The sequence below is a fragment of the Myotis nattereri genome, assembly GCF_964212035.1.
Source record: "Myotis nattereri genome assembly, chromosome: 5".
Classification (NCBI taxonomy): domain Eukaryota; kingdom Metazoa; phylum Chordata; class Mammalia; order Chiroptera; family Vespertilionidae; genus Myotis; species Myotis nattereri.
Window position 1 is genome coordinate 15,942,455 of NC_138080.1, and position 16,978 is coordinate 15,959,432.

Here is a 16,978-nt window from a genome sequence, read left to right on the forward strand (position 1 = left end):
TGGGGGTCGGAAACAGTCTGGCAGGAGAGGAGCAGGAAAAGAGCCAAGACCACTCACCGTGTGATTGTTCAGCATGAACTGTACCGCGCTCAGCTTCACTAGTTTCCGTACACTACTGTATGTGCAGGCAAAAGAAGAAGGTCAAGGAAAGTGTGAGGCAAACCAAGAATCTTTAATGCAGAATGAAACTACTTTATCCTAAGTACAGTTCCATATCCAGATATTATTTTTCTTAGCCACTTGAGTATAACACTGTCAAAAGGGGAAAAAAATACGTACTCTTCTAAGCGGTGTTTAACTGAGCAATGAGAATACCCATACCAAACTCCTAACAGTAAGAAAATAGATAAAACCCAGCAGTTTCCCCCAAGAACCATGAACATCCTAGAGTAGCTTTTCTCCAGGAAGCTTAAGAGATAATTAAGCCCTCAGGCCCTGCCTAAGGGGTCCATTGTGTGTAGTGAATTACCTTTCTCTACTATGTGTTTAGGAGGGTACTAGCTACACATAATCTTTGGGAGAATTGAGAAAAGTCACTCAATATTTTTAAGGTTACTTTTCTTGCAGACTCCGGCTGTGAGAGGCTGTCTTAGAGCGGTTCCAACTTTGCAGCAGACCCAGACCAAGTGGAGAGGAAGCAGAGCCACTGCTTTACTGTGAAGCTTGTGATCAGGTTGCTTCTAGAGATAGCCAGGGAGAAAATCTGTAGTAAACTATCAGCTTGTGGGTTGCCTCATTTCTGGGGCCTGGAATTATTCCTGGATTCTGTGTGGGCACTGCTTTAGGCTCCTAGAATGGAAGACACTTAAATACCCATAAAGCTAAATTAAAGTGGAAACAGCAGGCAGCCATGATTTCCAAGACGGCGCACACCACAATTCCTGTGGTGCACAGACGCTGGCTTAGAAAAGGATATCCAATGGAGAGGTCATTGAGAAGCTGTAGTGTCTTGGAGGTGATTGGTTCACAGCGGCCCCAGTACTTGAGGTTGGTGATGCTGGAGGACAAACAGAAAAAACAACACAGGAGACATTTGGATTTGCCTGTTCTCCTGGAGGGCTGGGATTAGAAAGTCATCCGCCACGAATCACCACACATCTGCATCACCAATTCACAGACATCACAACCACAAAAAATGGGTATAAAATCTCCGTACTTACATTTGGTTGACTAGAAAAATTATCCTTCAGATAATCTTCACTACTTGGTTCCAAAGCTACACTGGCCCATACCCAGGCCCTTGGAATTCTGGGGCACTCCAGGGCTGATTTCTGCAGCAAGGGTAAGAGATTTCTGCGGCAGTGATAACATGCAGACGTATGCAATTCTGCACCTGCACCATCCACTGTCAGCTGCAGAATTCTAGTAGCCCTTGCTTCTGGATTCTTGGCTGGCAGAGTCCTGTAGACCCCCTTCGCCTTTTTCATCTTAAATTATCAACCAGCTCATGGATATGAGTGTTTAGGATTGGGATGGTTGGAAGGAGGCAAAATGGCACTTTGCACACAGCCCTGGGTAATTTGGCTCCAATGTGTGCTTTGAAAAATTAAGCTCCTAAAAAGGGGAAAATGCAAACAAAGGGCACAACTTAAAAAAACAACAACCACCAAAGGGCCAATTAGGAGCTTTCTTCCTTCCAACTTTGAAGACAAGTCAAACAATAGCACTAGATTTTGGAGATTCGAAACTCTCAAAGGGTGTGATGCTTGAGAGGAATAAGACTGTTTTAAAGTGGGGCTCTCCTCCCAGGGGGCCGCCTAGTGAAAATCAGCACCAGAAGGCGAGTGCCCACTCTGGGCACCCCTGGCAGCAGGGTGATGGAGTGAGAGGCTGAGCACCAATCACTGGGGAGGGAGGGCCATTTTGCTAATGCCACGACAGGGTTTGACCTGTGATTCCAGAGGCTTTGGATGAGATGCCACATGAACAAAATTAAATCCTTGCTTGTACAAGCCTGGAATGCTCTGGGGCCGGGCCATATCTCTAAGCACAGCTTGTCACACACTCAAAATGCACAGTTTTCTGACGCAAACCATCAATGCTGGAATACCAAGGCACTGGCAGCACAATGCCAAGATCACATTTTACAGTTGCAATAGGATTGCAAGGGACTCTTGCTGATGGCAAGCCAAAACACTTACATTTTTCCTATGAAGACGCTTAGGACCATGGTCTCATCATTCAAGCCCAGAACTTCTGAGAGGCGGCGGTACAGCTGGTGTTGTGTTGAGAAGAGAAAGTAACCAGAAAACATGGATTAGAAAAATCACACCTCAGTACTGTTATGTCCTCATTCAGGGGGTAAGATGTGGGAAGAAGAATGGACAACAATGTTGAAAAGGCCTTTACTGAAGTGAAAAGCTAGGCTCAAGTATTACTAAATACTGGGTGGGTGTTGGGCTCTTACAGTCCCTTCAAACGCGGAATTTACAAAAAGACCGTGAAACCTTCTGCTGTTCTAAACATCAATTCATGAACAGAGACAGAGCTGACAATTCTGGGAACACCAACAGGTATTTGTTAAGTATATGGAGCACTAGAGAAATGGGCCCATTCTTTGATGAGTCTCCCAAAATTCTATAAACTAAGAGGAGACAGTTGGACTATCCTGATACGTAAAACCTGGAGACTGTGGAACTGTTAGCAGCTGTTTCCTTCAACAGCAATTCCACAAACAGAAGGGAGAACCAATGGAGCCAACAGAGAGTCTGTTACCTTAGAGGATTTTTGCACCTGGTCCCCAATGTAGATCTTACGAAACTGTTCAAAAAAGCTCAGCATGGCCAGCTCTAGCTTCTCGTTGCCTGCCTGCGCCAAGCGAGAATCTGTCAGGTTCATCAGCTGGAGCACCCTAGGAGAAGAAGAGCAATGGTTCTCTCAACAGCAGGACATCTCAGTCACTCTGGAAAGAGTCGTACAAGTCTCCTCTCCTGCCCATACCATCTGAAAGGCACTCTCCGCAGGCTCTAAGTGCTGGGGAGGGACGAAGAAGTCTGCCCCACAGGAACCACAGCCAAGGAATAAATATGAATGACTAGTGAGATGTTTAAAAGTTCCAGTCTGCTGAGACTGTAGGTTGAGGCAGAACTTGTAATCAGCTTAACAACGGGGGGAAAAAGTCCATCTTGTACTACAGTAATGGTTTTCCTTGAAACTTCTGTGAGACCTTGAGTAAAGCAATTTATTTTGAGTCTCTGTTCCTCATTTATAAAAATGAGGGAGACTGGACAAAACCAATGGTTCTCAATCATTTTTCTCACAGAGCCAAGAAAAAAATGAAGACACATGAAGGACAATGGTCACAGGTGGCAACACTTCCAGGAACCAAAAGCAGAAATACTACCTGTGACTTCATCCCTTTTCCCTGGACCCATCCCCACCAAAGAAAGCATACTGGAATGCAATGCATGAATGTGAATGAATAAGAATAATGTTATTACAAGTGACTCATCTGACACTTTGATATTGTGAGAATAGGTAACAAACTATGTGTGACATTTCATGAGTGAATTAGATTCAGCCATTGTGCAGCAACACGCAACTAGAACTGGTATAGAAGAGACTGTATGAACTCAATTTACATTGTGGCACACACAGTATCACACCAGGCTGCAAACTCAAAGAGGTATTAGATGTCATCCTTAGTAAACCTTTGTTCGACTCATCAAAAAATGCCAGTGTGACAAGCTGTGATGTGGTCATCTGACAAACAAAATAGGGATAGAAAGAGACAAATGGGGATTTTCAGAATATGAATAAGGATTACAGATTAAAATATCTGGGGAGCAATAAATTCTAAGGCACCCTGTTAAAATGTATTTATCTCTAAGGAGACATCAGAAAGTTTAGAATTCTTTAGGGCAGCAGTTCTCTGAAAGGTCACAAAACCATTTTCATAAAAATACTACCACACTATTTGCCCTTTCACTCAAATTCTCATGGAAGGGTGCGGTGCGGTTTCCTAGGGGCTACAAGACCATGGGATCACAAGACTGAACGCCGAAGCAGGTCTGAGATTCCAGCTGACTTCTATGCCAGACATTAGAACAAAGCCACTCTTCTCATTAGTTTTTTTGGGAAAAAGTTATTAAAAATATTATTTATGTTGAGATGTAATTTGGCTTACTGCTACTTTAAAATGAATTATAAAATTTTTAGTTTTATTTCTAATACGATAAACACTGACAGATGTATCTCACATTAAACAAAGGATCTCTGAGGTCCTCAAGGTTTGAGAACCTCTGCTGTAGGGTATATTAAAATAGCCCACCATTTTATTTCTATGGTAAACTTTTAGAAATCACTAAATACTTATTTATTGGTTTTAGTAATATAAGAATCACACAGATACAAATAACTTGAAGTCCTGTAGGTGGAGAAGTATATGGTGAAGAGATCTGAAAGGCTGCAGAAACTATTTAATTCTATCTTTGGAGGATATTGGGAGAACCACAGTTCTCTATTAGACGTGCTCTGGTACGGCAAAAGCCGCCCACATTTTATTAACTTTCAGGGATTGTCCTTAAACAGAACTAAAAGCGACTCCTCAGTCTAATTTTCCTAATTCTGTATCCACCAATTCCTTGCCGAATTCAAGGAAGGTTGATAGTCAGAGTTCTTGCTATACGTATAAAAGGTTTGAAATTGGACCTGTAACAGTCCTTCATTCTCATGGGCAATCAGCTTCATGAGATTATATTCCATTAATAGGGAGAAAAGCATTAACAGAAGCATGTCAGGTTCCTGTGGTCTCAGAACCCAAAAGGGTTGCAGCCGTGAAACAGGAAGCCTCCGTGGAAGCACTTACCGACAGACAAGCTCACCATCCATAGCATCCTGCTCATCAGTGCTGGCAAAAGAGACCCGGCCACCAATCACTGCCCCAATGATGTAAACCAGCCATGTCAGCCTTCCTGCAACAGGAGAAAACCCATTAATGTCACCTCCAGTAATAATTTCATGAAGAAATCCCTCACTGGGAGGATCACTTCTTATCAGGAGCTTCCGTTATCTTAAGAACACCATGGAGAAGCCACAAAGCCTTACTTTGCTTATATATAGCTACTACTCTGCTCTGGTAAGGGTGATGGCAAGGGGAAAATTCATCAGATAACCAAGTTTCCCCTACCAGACAAGGTCATTATTTTTAGAGTGCAGAACTTACACATAACCACTGCAAATTATTTCAGTTACTCTCCCCTAGTCCCCTGTGGCATTTAACAAACGCTCTTTTGCATGCACAGAGGAAACTGATGATGGAAGAATCCTTCTGAAGGAAAGGGAGGATAGAGGTGGCAATGGGTGAAAGGGTACTGGCATCACCTCCGTACAGGCCTGGTCCACTGTCCACTCACCCTCCTGCACGGCAATGTCCATCGGGCTTGCGCTGGCACTCTGCAGCAGCTCCTGATAGGACTGGGCCGACTGGTCAAACAACTGCACCAGGAGCGCACACGTCTTCTCGTATTCACAGCGCCCAATTGTAGACAGCTGGTCCAATTGCTGCTGGACTAGACCTGTATCCTCCAGAGGATCTTCCAGTCCATCTCTACTCCCAAGGGAAGAAATATGCCTATTGATTTCCCCATCCGAGCAGCTCCTTCTTCATTTACCCACTGTTTCCAACAGTAGAGGCCCATATCTCAACACTACTTTTAATCAAGGAAGGGATATAAAAAAATTGGAAGGCAGACACCTTCAACCTAAGCACCAGTCTCTCTTAGGAATATTTTGCTTGTTGGTGTCCAATCTTTCAATCTGGATTTCCAGTTCTTAACATTGGTTGGCCCTGATCCTCTCATTCCTGTTTCTCCACCCCAGCCTCAGCCTCTCGTTTGTTCTCGACCATAGTCAACTTTGGGATGATAAGTATCCTGTCTCCTGAGTGAGGCCATTGTGACCAGATGTGTTTTGGAATTCAGAAATCTTGAGGTTTTAGGGAGACAATATGGTATTTCTGCCATGTAATATAAACCCTCAATGGGCTCTGTGGTGTGGCAAATACAATATTCCTATAACAGAATATTATGAATAGTCACACCAAGTAGAATTTAAAAAGACCATAAAGGGTCTTATATCAGTGCATGTCTCATTTTGCCACCAAATGAATTTTGGTGCCAAACTTATGAGAAAATTTAGTTTTCACATCTTGGATTTCAGAATTACAGATGGGGCTCTGTGGATTTATACCAGGTCTTACCTTCTCTACTAGTTCATAAATTTGAAAATCTTGTCATATTACAAGCTGTCTACTGTTACATCACAGAATGACAAGCCAGCAGCAGCACCACCACCACTACCACTAATAGCTGATAGTTGTGTGTTTACTGTGGTCCACACAGTGGGTCAGGAGACACAGTAAATTACTCCCTATAATAACCTCGCCCAAGAGTACACAGCCATTAACTAGCTCTCTGGGCCCAGGGCCCACCCATGTAACCACTCCCCGACATGGTCTCACTGACACCAGCTGACTCCTCAGAAACAGAAACTAAGCAGCTAATAAAATAACTTCTCCCTGTGGACTTCAAAAATAGTCAAATTCTGAAATGATTCAAAGTCATTAACAGTTAAGACAATGAACTGTTATGACAAGTAAATGCATTTGACTCTTAAGCAAATTAAAAATCCAACTTAAAAAACCCAGATCTTCAGAGTCCAAGTAAATTCTCCTGAGAAATAGCCAATGAAAGCCCTAGCTGGTTTGGCTCACTGGATAGGGCGTCGGCCTGAAGACTGAAGGGTCCCGGGTTCGATTCCAGCCAAGGGCACATGCCCAGGTTGCAGGCTCGATCCCCAGCAGGGGGTGGCAGCCAATCAATGATTCTCTCTCATCACTGATGTTTCTCTCTCTCTCTCTCCCTTTCCCTTCCTCTCTGAAATCAATAAACAATATATTTTAAAAAATTAAAAAATAAAAGATAGCCAATGAAAAAATATACAAGAATAGTCTTAAAAGTTCTCATCACAAGAAAAGAAAATGTTTTAACTATGTGATGGATGTTAACCAGACTTATTGTGATCATCTTGCAATATATACAAATACTGAAGCACTATGTTGTACACCTGAAAGTAACAGAATGCTTTATGTCAATTATACCTCCAAAAAAAATGGTTAAATGAGATCTTAAAGGTGGAAGTCTAGTCCAATAGGACTGGTGTCCTTATAACATACATATATGTGCGTGCACACGCACAGAAAAAACCCGGTGAAGACACAGAGAGAAGATGCTCATCTGCAGGCCAAGGAGAAAGGCATCACCAGAAACCAACCCTGCTGGCACCTGGATCTCAGACTTCTAGCCTCCAAAACTGTGAGGAAAAACAAACAGCAACCCAAACCACAAGCAAGAAAGGTACCTAAACCAAATAACTTAACTCCACACAGGTCATTTTTGCAGGGGTCTGACATTCCTTTAGCTATGTTTCTGGTACAGTTAACAGGGTAGACAGAAACCATGTGTTAATGTAATACAATCAGTGATCAGTTGCCTAGAATTCTTTTCTTCTAGTCAACTCTGAATTGTGTAATCCCTTTTATCTATTTAATATTTTAGGAGTTCACATTAAGCACCTATAACTTACACATTATAATTCTTATAATCTATAGTCTATAAATGTTTCTCTCCTATTTAAGGAAAATCAGTGGCAAGGACAAACATTATGTTTTGTATTCAAAGATATTGCTACCGATGGCAATAACAGGACACGAATAGGATGTTAAAGACTATTCTTTCAGATGTTATACTATTCTGCTGACATAAGAGAATGACCATTAACAGTATTAGCTCCAATAAGACTCCTATCAAATACTCCTATCAAAGACTCCTATCAAATTTTTTTGCCAATGGGGTGTCTGATCTCTGGCAAGTCTAACACCAGGCTACTGGGGAAGGTTGTGCCAATGTCCTTACCTCAGTATGATGTGCACAGACTCCAAACGGGATGTAATGTAGGCTTTGGTGACTTCAGGAGTATAAGTTTCCAGCATGTGGGGCTCTGTGGCTTTCACATATGGCACAGAGGCTGCCAGACGCTGCCATAGGCTCAGGAGATAGTGCACACTATTTGGAGCAAATTCCCAGTGCTAAGGAAAACCAAAAGAGCAGGAGGCATACTTCTTATTTTTGTACACAATACACTAGTCCCATGCCACTCGACACAAAGGATAAAGACTTATAAAAAAGATGAGAATCTTTTATGGGCTTTGTTCTGTGTATGGCAACTAGTCTAATATGTTTATGAGTATTTCAGAGACTATGCATCTAATGAGAAGAGCTGTTCTAGCTGGATGAGTAAACCTTGCCACAACAAAAACCTTGCATAAGTGGTTCTCAAACATTAGTATGCATGAGAATCACTTAGAGAGCATGTTAGAAATAGAGACACCAGGGCTCCACCCTGAACCTAGTGCACCTGCCTTTTTCATTAAGCTCCTCAGATGATTCTGATGCAAGCCATACCGTTTGAGAGCCAGAGCCCTATATTACATGAATAAGAAAGAGAGGGCATTGACTCACCCTTTACTCTTCTGTCTAGTTCCCTGTTCCACTCTTGCCTATTGGGTGTGTGCGTGTGTGATTCTGAGGGGTTCTCTTTGCCTTGCAATTCCCACATGTTCTTCTCCCAATACTCCTTGCACTTTTGTAATACACATGAGTAGACGACCACAGTAATTACTCTGCAAGGTTACCATACATGTATTTATAATTCACTTTTGCCAAGGGGAAAAAAAAGAATATTCTTAGAAGGCTAAACCCAGAGAGCAAGAGAAGCGGTTCCAATGTTTAGGAAGAAAGAGCCAAGCTACCAAAGACAAACCTGTAAGCTGGTCACCGTGAAGTTAGCTATCAATCTGATGACCTCAGGGTAGTTCTCCACCTTGACTAGTTCTCCCAGTTGATAGTTACTCTTCAGTCGGGCCAGCAGTCTGCAAAACTCGTGGTAGTTGTTCGGGTCTGACAAGCTCTGGGGGCAGCACAGGGGGAATAGAATGTGAAATGCGACTCACTCACTCTGAACGACAGGGATGGCTTCAGGGGAGGGGGAATCTACTTAAACTTGTAAGACGCGAGTCCTCATTCAGAAGGACATGTCTGTGTAATGTTCAAACATTCACCTGTGGCATTAGCCTCAACTGACAGAGTCTAAAACGGAAGCTGGAAGAATCCACTATAGCCCTAAGGTTGTAAAGCTGATAAATGGCAAAAAAGGGGGCGTGATCTAAGGTGTAACTAGTCTGCTTGCTTCTCATCAATTAAAAGAAAGATAAAAGGCCGAAACCGGTTTGGCTCAGTGGATAGAGCGTCGGCTTGCGGACTGAAAGGTCCCAGGTTCGATTCCGGTCAAGGGCATGCACCTGGGTTGTGGGCACATCCCCAGTGGGGAGTGTGCAGGAGGCAGCTGATCGATGTTTCTCTCTCATCGATGTTTCTAACTCTCTATCTCTCCCCTTTCCTCTCTGTAAAAAATCAATAAAATATATATATAAAAAAAGAAAGATAAAAGAAATTTTCATCCTCACATCTGTCAACTTTATCAAGTACAGTAAACCACAGCAGCAAAGTTATGCAAATATTTTATATATTTAAAGAGTTAATAATAAAAAATACATTTATCTATTCCTATGTTTATATAGTTTATACTTATATCAAACTTTTGATTTATTCGCATATAATACCAGCATATTTATTTTCCTTATATATGTCTTCCTCTATTGGCATAGGGGGACAGATCTTGTTTTGTTCACCACGGTATCCCTGGTACATGGTAGGTGTTTCATAAAATTTGTTGAATGAATGAACTATGAACTGACTTTATGGTATGTCCTAGTGTAGAGAAGTGATACTTTAAAAAAAATAGGTGTTTTCAAAATCTTTGGGACTGAAAAAGACAAAAAGGACTACTGAGTTATGGAACAAATATTTGAATGAGAAATCTCTCCCTTCCCACCTAAAAGCTATTCTATATCCTATATAATAAATGGTTAATATGTAAACCGACCAAACGTTGGAATGACCAGTCGCTGTGATGCGCACTGACCATCAGGGGGCAGACGCTCATTGCAGGAGCTGTCCCCTGGTGTGAAGATGGGTGCATGGCTGGTGAGCGCAGCTGCGGCAGCACTAAGGATGTCCAACCACCGGCTTAGGCCCGCTCCCCGTAGGCCTAAGTTGTCAGTAGGACATCCCCCAAGGGCTTCCTGATTGCGAGAGGGCACAGGCTAGGCTGAGGGACCACCCCCACTAAGTGCACGATTCTCATGCACCGGGCCTCTAGTAGTTAAATAAACAACATACATTCAAAAAAATGGAAACAAAAACAAATTTAAATTCTTAATTTCTTGGGGGGAGCCAAAACCGGTTTGGCTCAGTGGCTAGAGCGTCGGCCTGTGGACTGAAGTGTCCCGGGTTCGATTCCGGTCAAGGGCATGTATCTGGGTTGCGGGCACATCCACAGTGGGAGATGTGCAGGAGGCAGCTGATCGATGTTTCTCTCTCATCGATGTTTCTAACTCTCTATCTCTCTCCCTTCCTCTCTCTGTAAAAAGTCAATAAAATATATTAAAAATTCTTAATTTCTTGGGGGGAAATGACTCTAGCTCTAACCTTATTTTCCTGAGCAAAGGGATCCTTCTGACTTGTAACAGATAGGTGTGTGCACGCGTGCGCACGCACACACACACAGAATCATATATATCACATATACATATACAGATAGCAATCATATATTTATTCAAATAAAAACAAATCCTCAAATTTTACCTGTGGATTTTCCAGTATTCGTTTAACACCATCAACAAGGTGAGAGAGAAACTTGGCCCTCTCTGCATTGTTAAACAGGGATCTTCTAACGGAGGCGATCTGTACTAAGCAGGATAATACCTAAAAACAGGGCACAACCCAAACACAGCTCATATTAAAAAGATTGTCCAGCTATTTCATTATCTTTTCCACTCCTATAATATTCTTCTTTACATATGCCTCTAATTCTGTTCTTTCAACCCCTGCTACAATTATAATATAGAAAGATCAAAGAGGATACAGCTTACGATATCTAAAACAATTTTTTTAAAAGGAAAAAAAGAGCATTACATCCAATCTGATCATAACAACTACTTAAATTCACACTATGGAAATTCCTAAACTTAGGCATATTCTCTGACCACCCCAATGGCTTCCTTCATTCTTGTTAACATACATATTTAAGGCTTGAAAACACCAGGCAATTCATAGTTTAAATAAAGTTTTAGATTTCGTTTTTTCTGTTTTATTAAGACACTTTGGCTAATAAGGCTTTGTATGTAATGCTACAATGAAATATCTGGGCCATGAAAAAACCAGCGTTTATGCTGAAAGCATTTTACCCTTTCCCTACTGTGCGAGGTATTTTATACTCTCTGCCCAACCAGATCTATTTTCTACCCTTCACCACCCTGCTGTTCCCTGGGAGGCTGACCTCTGTGACTAACAGCAGCCCAGCTCCCTTGCCCTCTTGCTTCTAGTTGGCTTCAACCATTGGAAAGTACCAGCAAGGAGATCAGGGCAGGAGGAAATAAGTGCCACCTCCCGCTGGGCCATGGTTGGCAGTCTCAACCTCTGCTGTACAGCCTTGCCCTAGGCCACAGCTTCAGCTTCTCCTGAGCTCCTACCTTGGCCATGGAAGCTTCCCACAACTGCTCACCCCAGGGGGTACAGTCATCACCTCAGTCTTTTCATTAATTACCCTTATTGAGTATATTACCTTTTCCTAACTTGATACAAACAACACTGAATTCATATTTCGCTACAGCAAAGAAAGGTCTACATTAATTTGGAAAAGTACAATGACCAGGAAAGTAGTCCACTATAGAAACACTACACCAAACACCCATTACTATACTCTGTCTTCTTTATGTTTTGCACAATGGTATTTTACCCCAACCATCTGAAATACCAGGCCAACATCTTTTAGGACTTGAATGAGTTCTGTGATTTTTAGGACTTGAATGAATTCTGTGATTTGAGGAGTTTATTGTTTTAAAGGAGAAATGCATCATTCCCAAAAGCTTTCAAATGCTATTTAGAAATAAGTATGCAAATTTGCCTTCTTATGACAGTTTCTATTTATCACTTATGTTTGAGGGATTTTTAAAACTTCTCAGTCAGGACAACCTTCAGCTTGACAATTTGAGGTAAAAAGTCAAGATGAGACCCAAAGAGCTTGACATCTGCAGCAATTTGTCATTAAACAGGAATAATTTTAAAATAATTAAGACTTTATTGCAAGAACTTTTAAGCTATAAGCTTGACCTTGGCTAGATAACGAACCCTAGTATTTCCATGCGTTAGTTCTATGATTTTGTACAACAAAGTGAACATAAGGCTCATTCACCATTGCTATTTTCCAGAAATAGGTTTGCTTTAGAAACTGACTCACCAGAGGTGAAAATGAAGGAGGGATGGAATGATACAGGTCAAAAAACAGCTGCAGAGTTGAAGAATCTAAGAATGCTGAAAGAAAGACACAAAAGCACTTAACTGAGCGTCTGCACACTGCCACTGGCTGAGTGCTGGCACTACGTTTGGGAGCATATCTTCCCGCTTTCTTCACTTACATGGTGCTTATGTCCTTTGAAAGTGATAAGCTAATAAGGGCTTTTTGTTTTCCTTTTTAAGAAGTAGTTTTTAGCTCTTCTGAGAAATAGATTCATTCTTCTGATTCTCAGAAACTTAAGACAATAGGGCTCTGTTCATAGCAAGAATTTTTATCCTTAGGAACATACAAACATAAGCACATGTTCTTTTGCTTGATTTTGTTTTTAAAGCTAGACATTACCTCAAATGAATAACCTAACGGAAGTCTCTAGGTGGTTAATGTAAGAAGGTCAAAGTCACACTGGTCAGTAATTAAGAGTTCTTCCAGGCTGGGCGATCCATAAGGTCTCCAAGAACCTTCCCTCACTTTATAAAGACAGATGCTGAAATGATAAATGCTCTTGTACAATAAAAAGGGACTCCAGGGGTCCTGTAGACCATCCTACAGATACGGCGCAGAGCTGAGCAGCAGCCTGTTTCAGGTGGGGCGATGCTATTACCTGATCTCCAGCTGGTGGGAATCTGTACTGTGCACAGGTCATCTGAGGACTCATCAGTAGATGTGCCGATGAAATCAAAGTTTAGGCAGTTATGAGTGAGTTTGAGCAGTTGCATGAGCAAACCATGTTGACTTTCATCATTCAAGTTTAGATTCTTTCCAGAAGCCTGTAAAAATTACCATAATGAGCCCCAAGCAACCACTCCTCTTCCAAGCTTGCTACTAGACTCACAAGCAGGCTGTTGAGCCAGAAAGGGAGGACTACATTTCAACACAGAAAAGTGATGTTTCCCCTGCCACAAGATGCTGCACTTCTATTACCTTAATGCCACGATGAAAACCCTAGCTCCTCATTACTATTACAACACATTTACCATAAAACATGAAGCCGGTATTTAAAGAAATCCCCCCTTTGACACTTATTCTTTCCATGTAGACACGGTGGCCACAGGGAATCCTGAAGCAATATGTGTGGTTACTTCATTTGCATGTGAAATTCTAGCTATGTCTAGGCAGGGCTAGAATTAAATTCTGGGAGGGAGTTCTAGTAAGTTTTATATCCTGTCCTACCTTCCTTCCTCTTTTTAATATTACCATCATCAGAATCAACAAAATCTTTCAAACCAAACCTAAAACAAATCACCACTTAATTTTATTTATTCACTGACAGTTTACCTGCCTGTATGTAGCTCAATACTGGTCCACAGCTCCTGGGATTCTCATGTTCAAAGTTCATACCAGCTATGAATTTGGTGAGAGCTGGCTAATTGTTTTTATTTTTTTAATATATTTTTATTGATTTCAGAGAGGAAGGGAAAGGGAGAGAGACAGAAGCATCAATGATGAGAGAATCATTGATCGGCTGCCTCCTGCACGCCACACACTGGGGATCAAGCCTGCAATACAGGAATGTGCCCTGACTGGGAATTGAACCATGACCTCCTGGTTCACAGGTCCATGCTCAACCACTGAGCCACACTGGCAGGAAACTAGTTGTTTTTGATAGTATCAGTGAGGAGGATTCAAACCTTAGTTTTCTCAAAAGCTTTTCCCCTCCAGGGGTACAATAGTTTTTTCTGGGCAGCTCACTCAACCGGAGGACTGTCTGGGAATTCCGAGATAAGCGGTCAATTGAGGAAAAAGATGGACATCAAAACTTGGCCCTAGCCAGTTTGGCTCAGTGGATAGAGCATCAACCTGCAGACCAAAGGGTCCCGGGTTCAATTCCAGTTAATGGCACGTACCTCAGTTGCAGGCTCCTCCCTGGCCCGGGCCCTGGTTAGGGCTCGTGCAGGAAGCAACTAACCGATGTGTTTCTCTCACACTGATGTTTCTCTCTGTCTTTCCCTCTCTCTTCCATTCTCCCTAAAAATCAATCCTTGGGTGAGGATTAACAATAACAACAAATAATAATAAAACTAAAACTGGATGTACTGGAAAATGAGAATTAGAACAAAAAACCCCCAAGTCCCCCAAGTGAACAAAGAGCCAGAGACTAATCCCGTTTATCTTTCTAAAAGGTCAAAGCAGCCAAACATTGTTATAAATGTGTAGAACATGTAAGTTAACATTTCTTCGTTCAACTCTATCAATAAATGAATGGAAACACCAACTGTTCTATTTTAAAACAGGTAATTTCCTTATGTGATACTGTCTACCCCTTCAGGTTATGAAATCTAAATGGATGTTAAAATTCCAAAATCTGCTTTTCCGTACAGATGTTGCTTGTTTATTGGCTGCTTTTAGCTCAGCAGGGTACAGGGAGTCAGAGTTTCAGTGCGCTAACAATGTCGTCTGAGCCTGCTCTCTGAGCACTACAGTTAACATGCCTTTGCTCCACACAGGAAAATTTTATGTGGTATAAAAAGAACAAACAACAGAATCTCAAACTTTGTGGTAAACTTGATTCCTTTAAGATAGGAGCATAGGATAACATTCTCTCACTGCTCTTCCGTAGGGAATCATAATCCTTTCTCCAACACCAGTGCTCAGGCTAGCAAGTTTCTTCAGCATCTTGGAGAGGGGTATTATGAGAGAGGCGTTGATGGTGATTAAAGAGATGCATAAATGCTATGAGGTCACTCATCTGTCACCCTTTCAAAATAAACAGGGAAGCAGGATCCAGCCTACCATCTCACCTGTTTTAGTAAATTGCAGGAAAGCGTGAAGATGTCAAATAATGATGAATCTCGGAAAGAAGAGGCAATTTTTCTGTGCTTGGTTAAAGGATGGGTGGTGTCTGCCTGTGCAGAAAAATAAACAATGCAGGTTTTAGAATTAAATGGAAAGAAATTCTTTTTTCATGCAGACTTCAAATAAAGTAGAAAGATTTCCAATAAAAGCAACATAAATACAAAATACATTTTAAACACTTAAATTACTATAAAATCATATAAAGTGAGATGATGCAAAGGACAATAAGCTGCCAATAGCCAGAATATCATGTCTCCAAGGTTTACAGAGGGAAGACAGAAGGAGGAATGAATATCTCCACTGCAAAGTTTTAATTTCCTCTACAACTAGGTGAAATTTAACAAATTTTTGGCAGATACTGCTAAATATTACTATTATGTTATCCTGTGGTTTAGTTTCAAAAACACATAGTAGCATGGCTTGGGTTTTGGTAAACAACCCACTGAGCTGAAGTTACCGCAGAATTTCCAAACAGCCATTAACCAGCAGCCATGGACTTCAGATGAATGACAACAGCCTGCAAATACTTTCCTCCTTCTCTAACCTATTTGTTTCTACGTGGAGTCCAGATCACAAGAGTGAACGCTTTAATTAAATGGTTGTATTGTTCACTTATTCCTCTTTTTCATCTTTTCAGCCACATTTTAAAGGTTTTTGTGGTTAAGGATTAAATCTTTTACTTCTTTAGTATGTCCTCTATTCCTGCCGCTACTCAATAAGTAGATGGTACTCAATAAGAGAAATTAAAAAAATGTTAAGGTTGTCAGGGCATTTTTTCCACCAGAAAGCTTAAATCTTTCTATGCACTGACCAATTCATCCAAGAGGAAGCTCATTTTGCTTTTGGGACATGAAAGAATAATGAGGCAAGATTTCTGACAGACAGGCCAAGTTATGGGCCCTCCTGATTTTATTTCTAAGCTCAGATAGGAATGGTAACAGAAATACACTTCCTGATTTGAATCTGACAACCCCCTAACTAAAAAGCCCCACAGCAAATTAAGTTATATAGAGGTTCAAAATATTCCTCATTTCCAGCTCCAATGTCACTGTGTTAGTGTTAAGTGTCCTAGATAAATAAGCTACTGCTGGATTATACATTCTATAACACATATAACCTATTATGCTGATCCTAATACCAATAATAATTACATTAAGTATGTTACACACACTTCTATTGTTTTCTTAAGAAAGACAAGTAAAATTTAAGTGTTTTTTATACCAACACTGATGTATTTTGTGAGGCCAAGCTTCACAAGGAGAGAACACGAATCCCACAATCTCTGCACTTAATTAATGCTTGCTTTCCGACTACAAAGGTAACAGTAGTTAAACAAGTAGTTAGCCCTAGCTGGTTTGGCTCAGTGGATGGAGTGTTGACCTGCAGACTGAAGGGTCCCGCGTTCGATTCTGGTCAAGGGCACATGCCCAGGTTGTGGGCTCAGTCCCCAGTGGGGGGCGTGCAGGAGGCAGCCGATCAATGATACTCTCTTTCATCATTGATGTTTCTATCTCTCTCCCTTCCTCTCTGAAATCAATAAAAATACATATATTTTTAAAAGTTATTAAAGCACAGTCTTTGGAATAAGACTGTGGATTTGAATTCAGATACTGTTGCCTGCTAACTGTGTCACTTTAGACCAGCAGTTCTCAACCTGTGGGTAGCGACCTCTTTGGCGGTCGAAGGACCCTTTCACAGGGGTCGCCTAAGA

At 41.4% G+C, this 16,978-nt stretch overlaps 1 protein-coding gene across 2 annotated transcripts in view; it reads right to left on the reverse strand.

Annotated features, from left to right (window-relative positions):
- Positions 1-16,978, reverse strand: part of XPO7 (exportin 7) — a 96,039-nt gene that overhangs the window by 15,591 nt on the left and 63,470 nt on the right. For both annotated transcript variants that reach the window (XM_081091797.1, XM_081091796.1), the window contains exons 6-17: positions 15,213-15,317; positions 13,076-13,241; positions 12,418-12,491; positions 10,764-10,883; positions 8,821-8,967; positions 7,914-8,086; positions 5,355-5,548; positions 4,808-4,913; positions 2,716-2,851; positions 2,142-2,215; positions 917-997; positions 58-121 (exon numbers count right to left, since the gene is read on the reverse strand). In XM_081091797.1, coding sequence (XP_080947923.1) covers positions 58-121; positions 917-997; positions 2,142-2,215; positions 2,716-2,851; positions 4,808-4,913; positions 5,355-5,548; positions 7,914-8,086; positions 8,821-8,967; positions 10,764-10,883; positions 12,418-12,491; positions 13,076-13,241; positions 15,213-15,317 — 1,440 coding nt within the window. The remainder of the gene's footprint in view (positions 1-57; positions 122-916; positions 998-2,141; positions 2,216-2,715; positions 2,852-4,807; positions 4,914-5,354; positions 5,549-7,913; positions 8,087-8,820; positions 8,968-10,763; positions 10,884-12,417; positions 12,492-13,075; positions 13,242-15,212; positions 15,318-16,978) is intronic.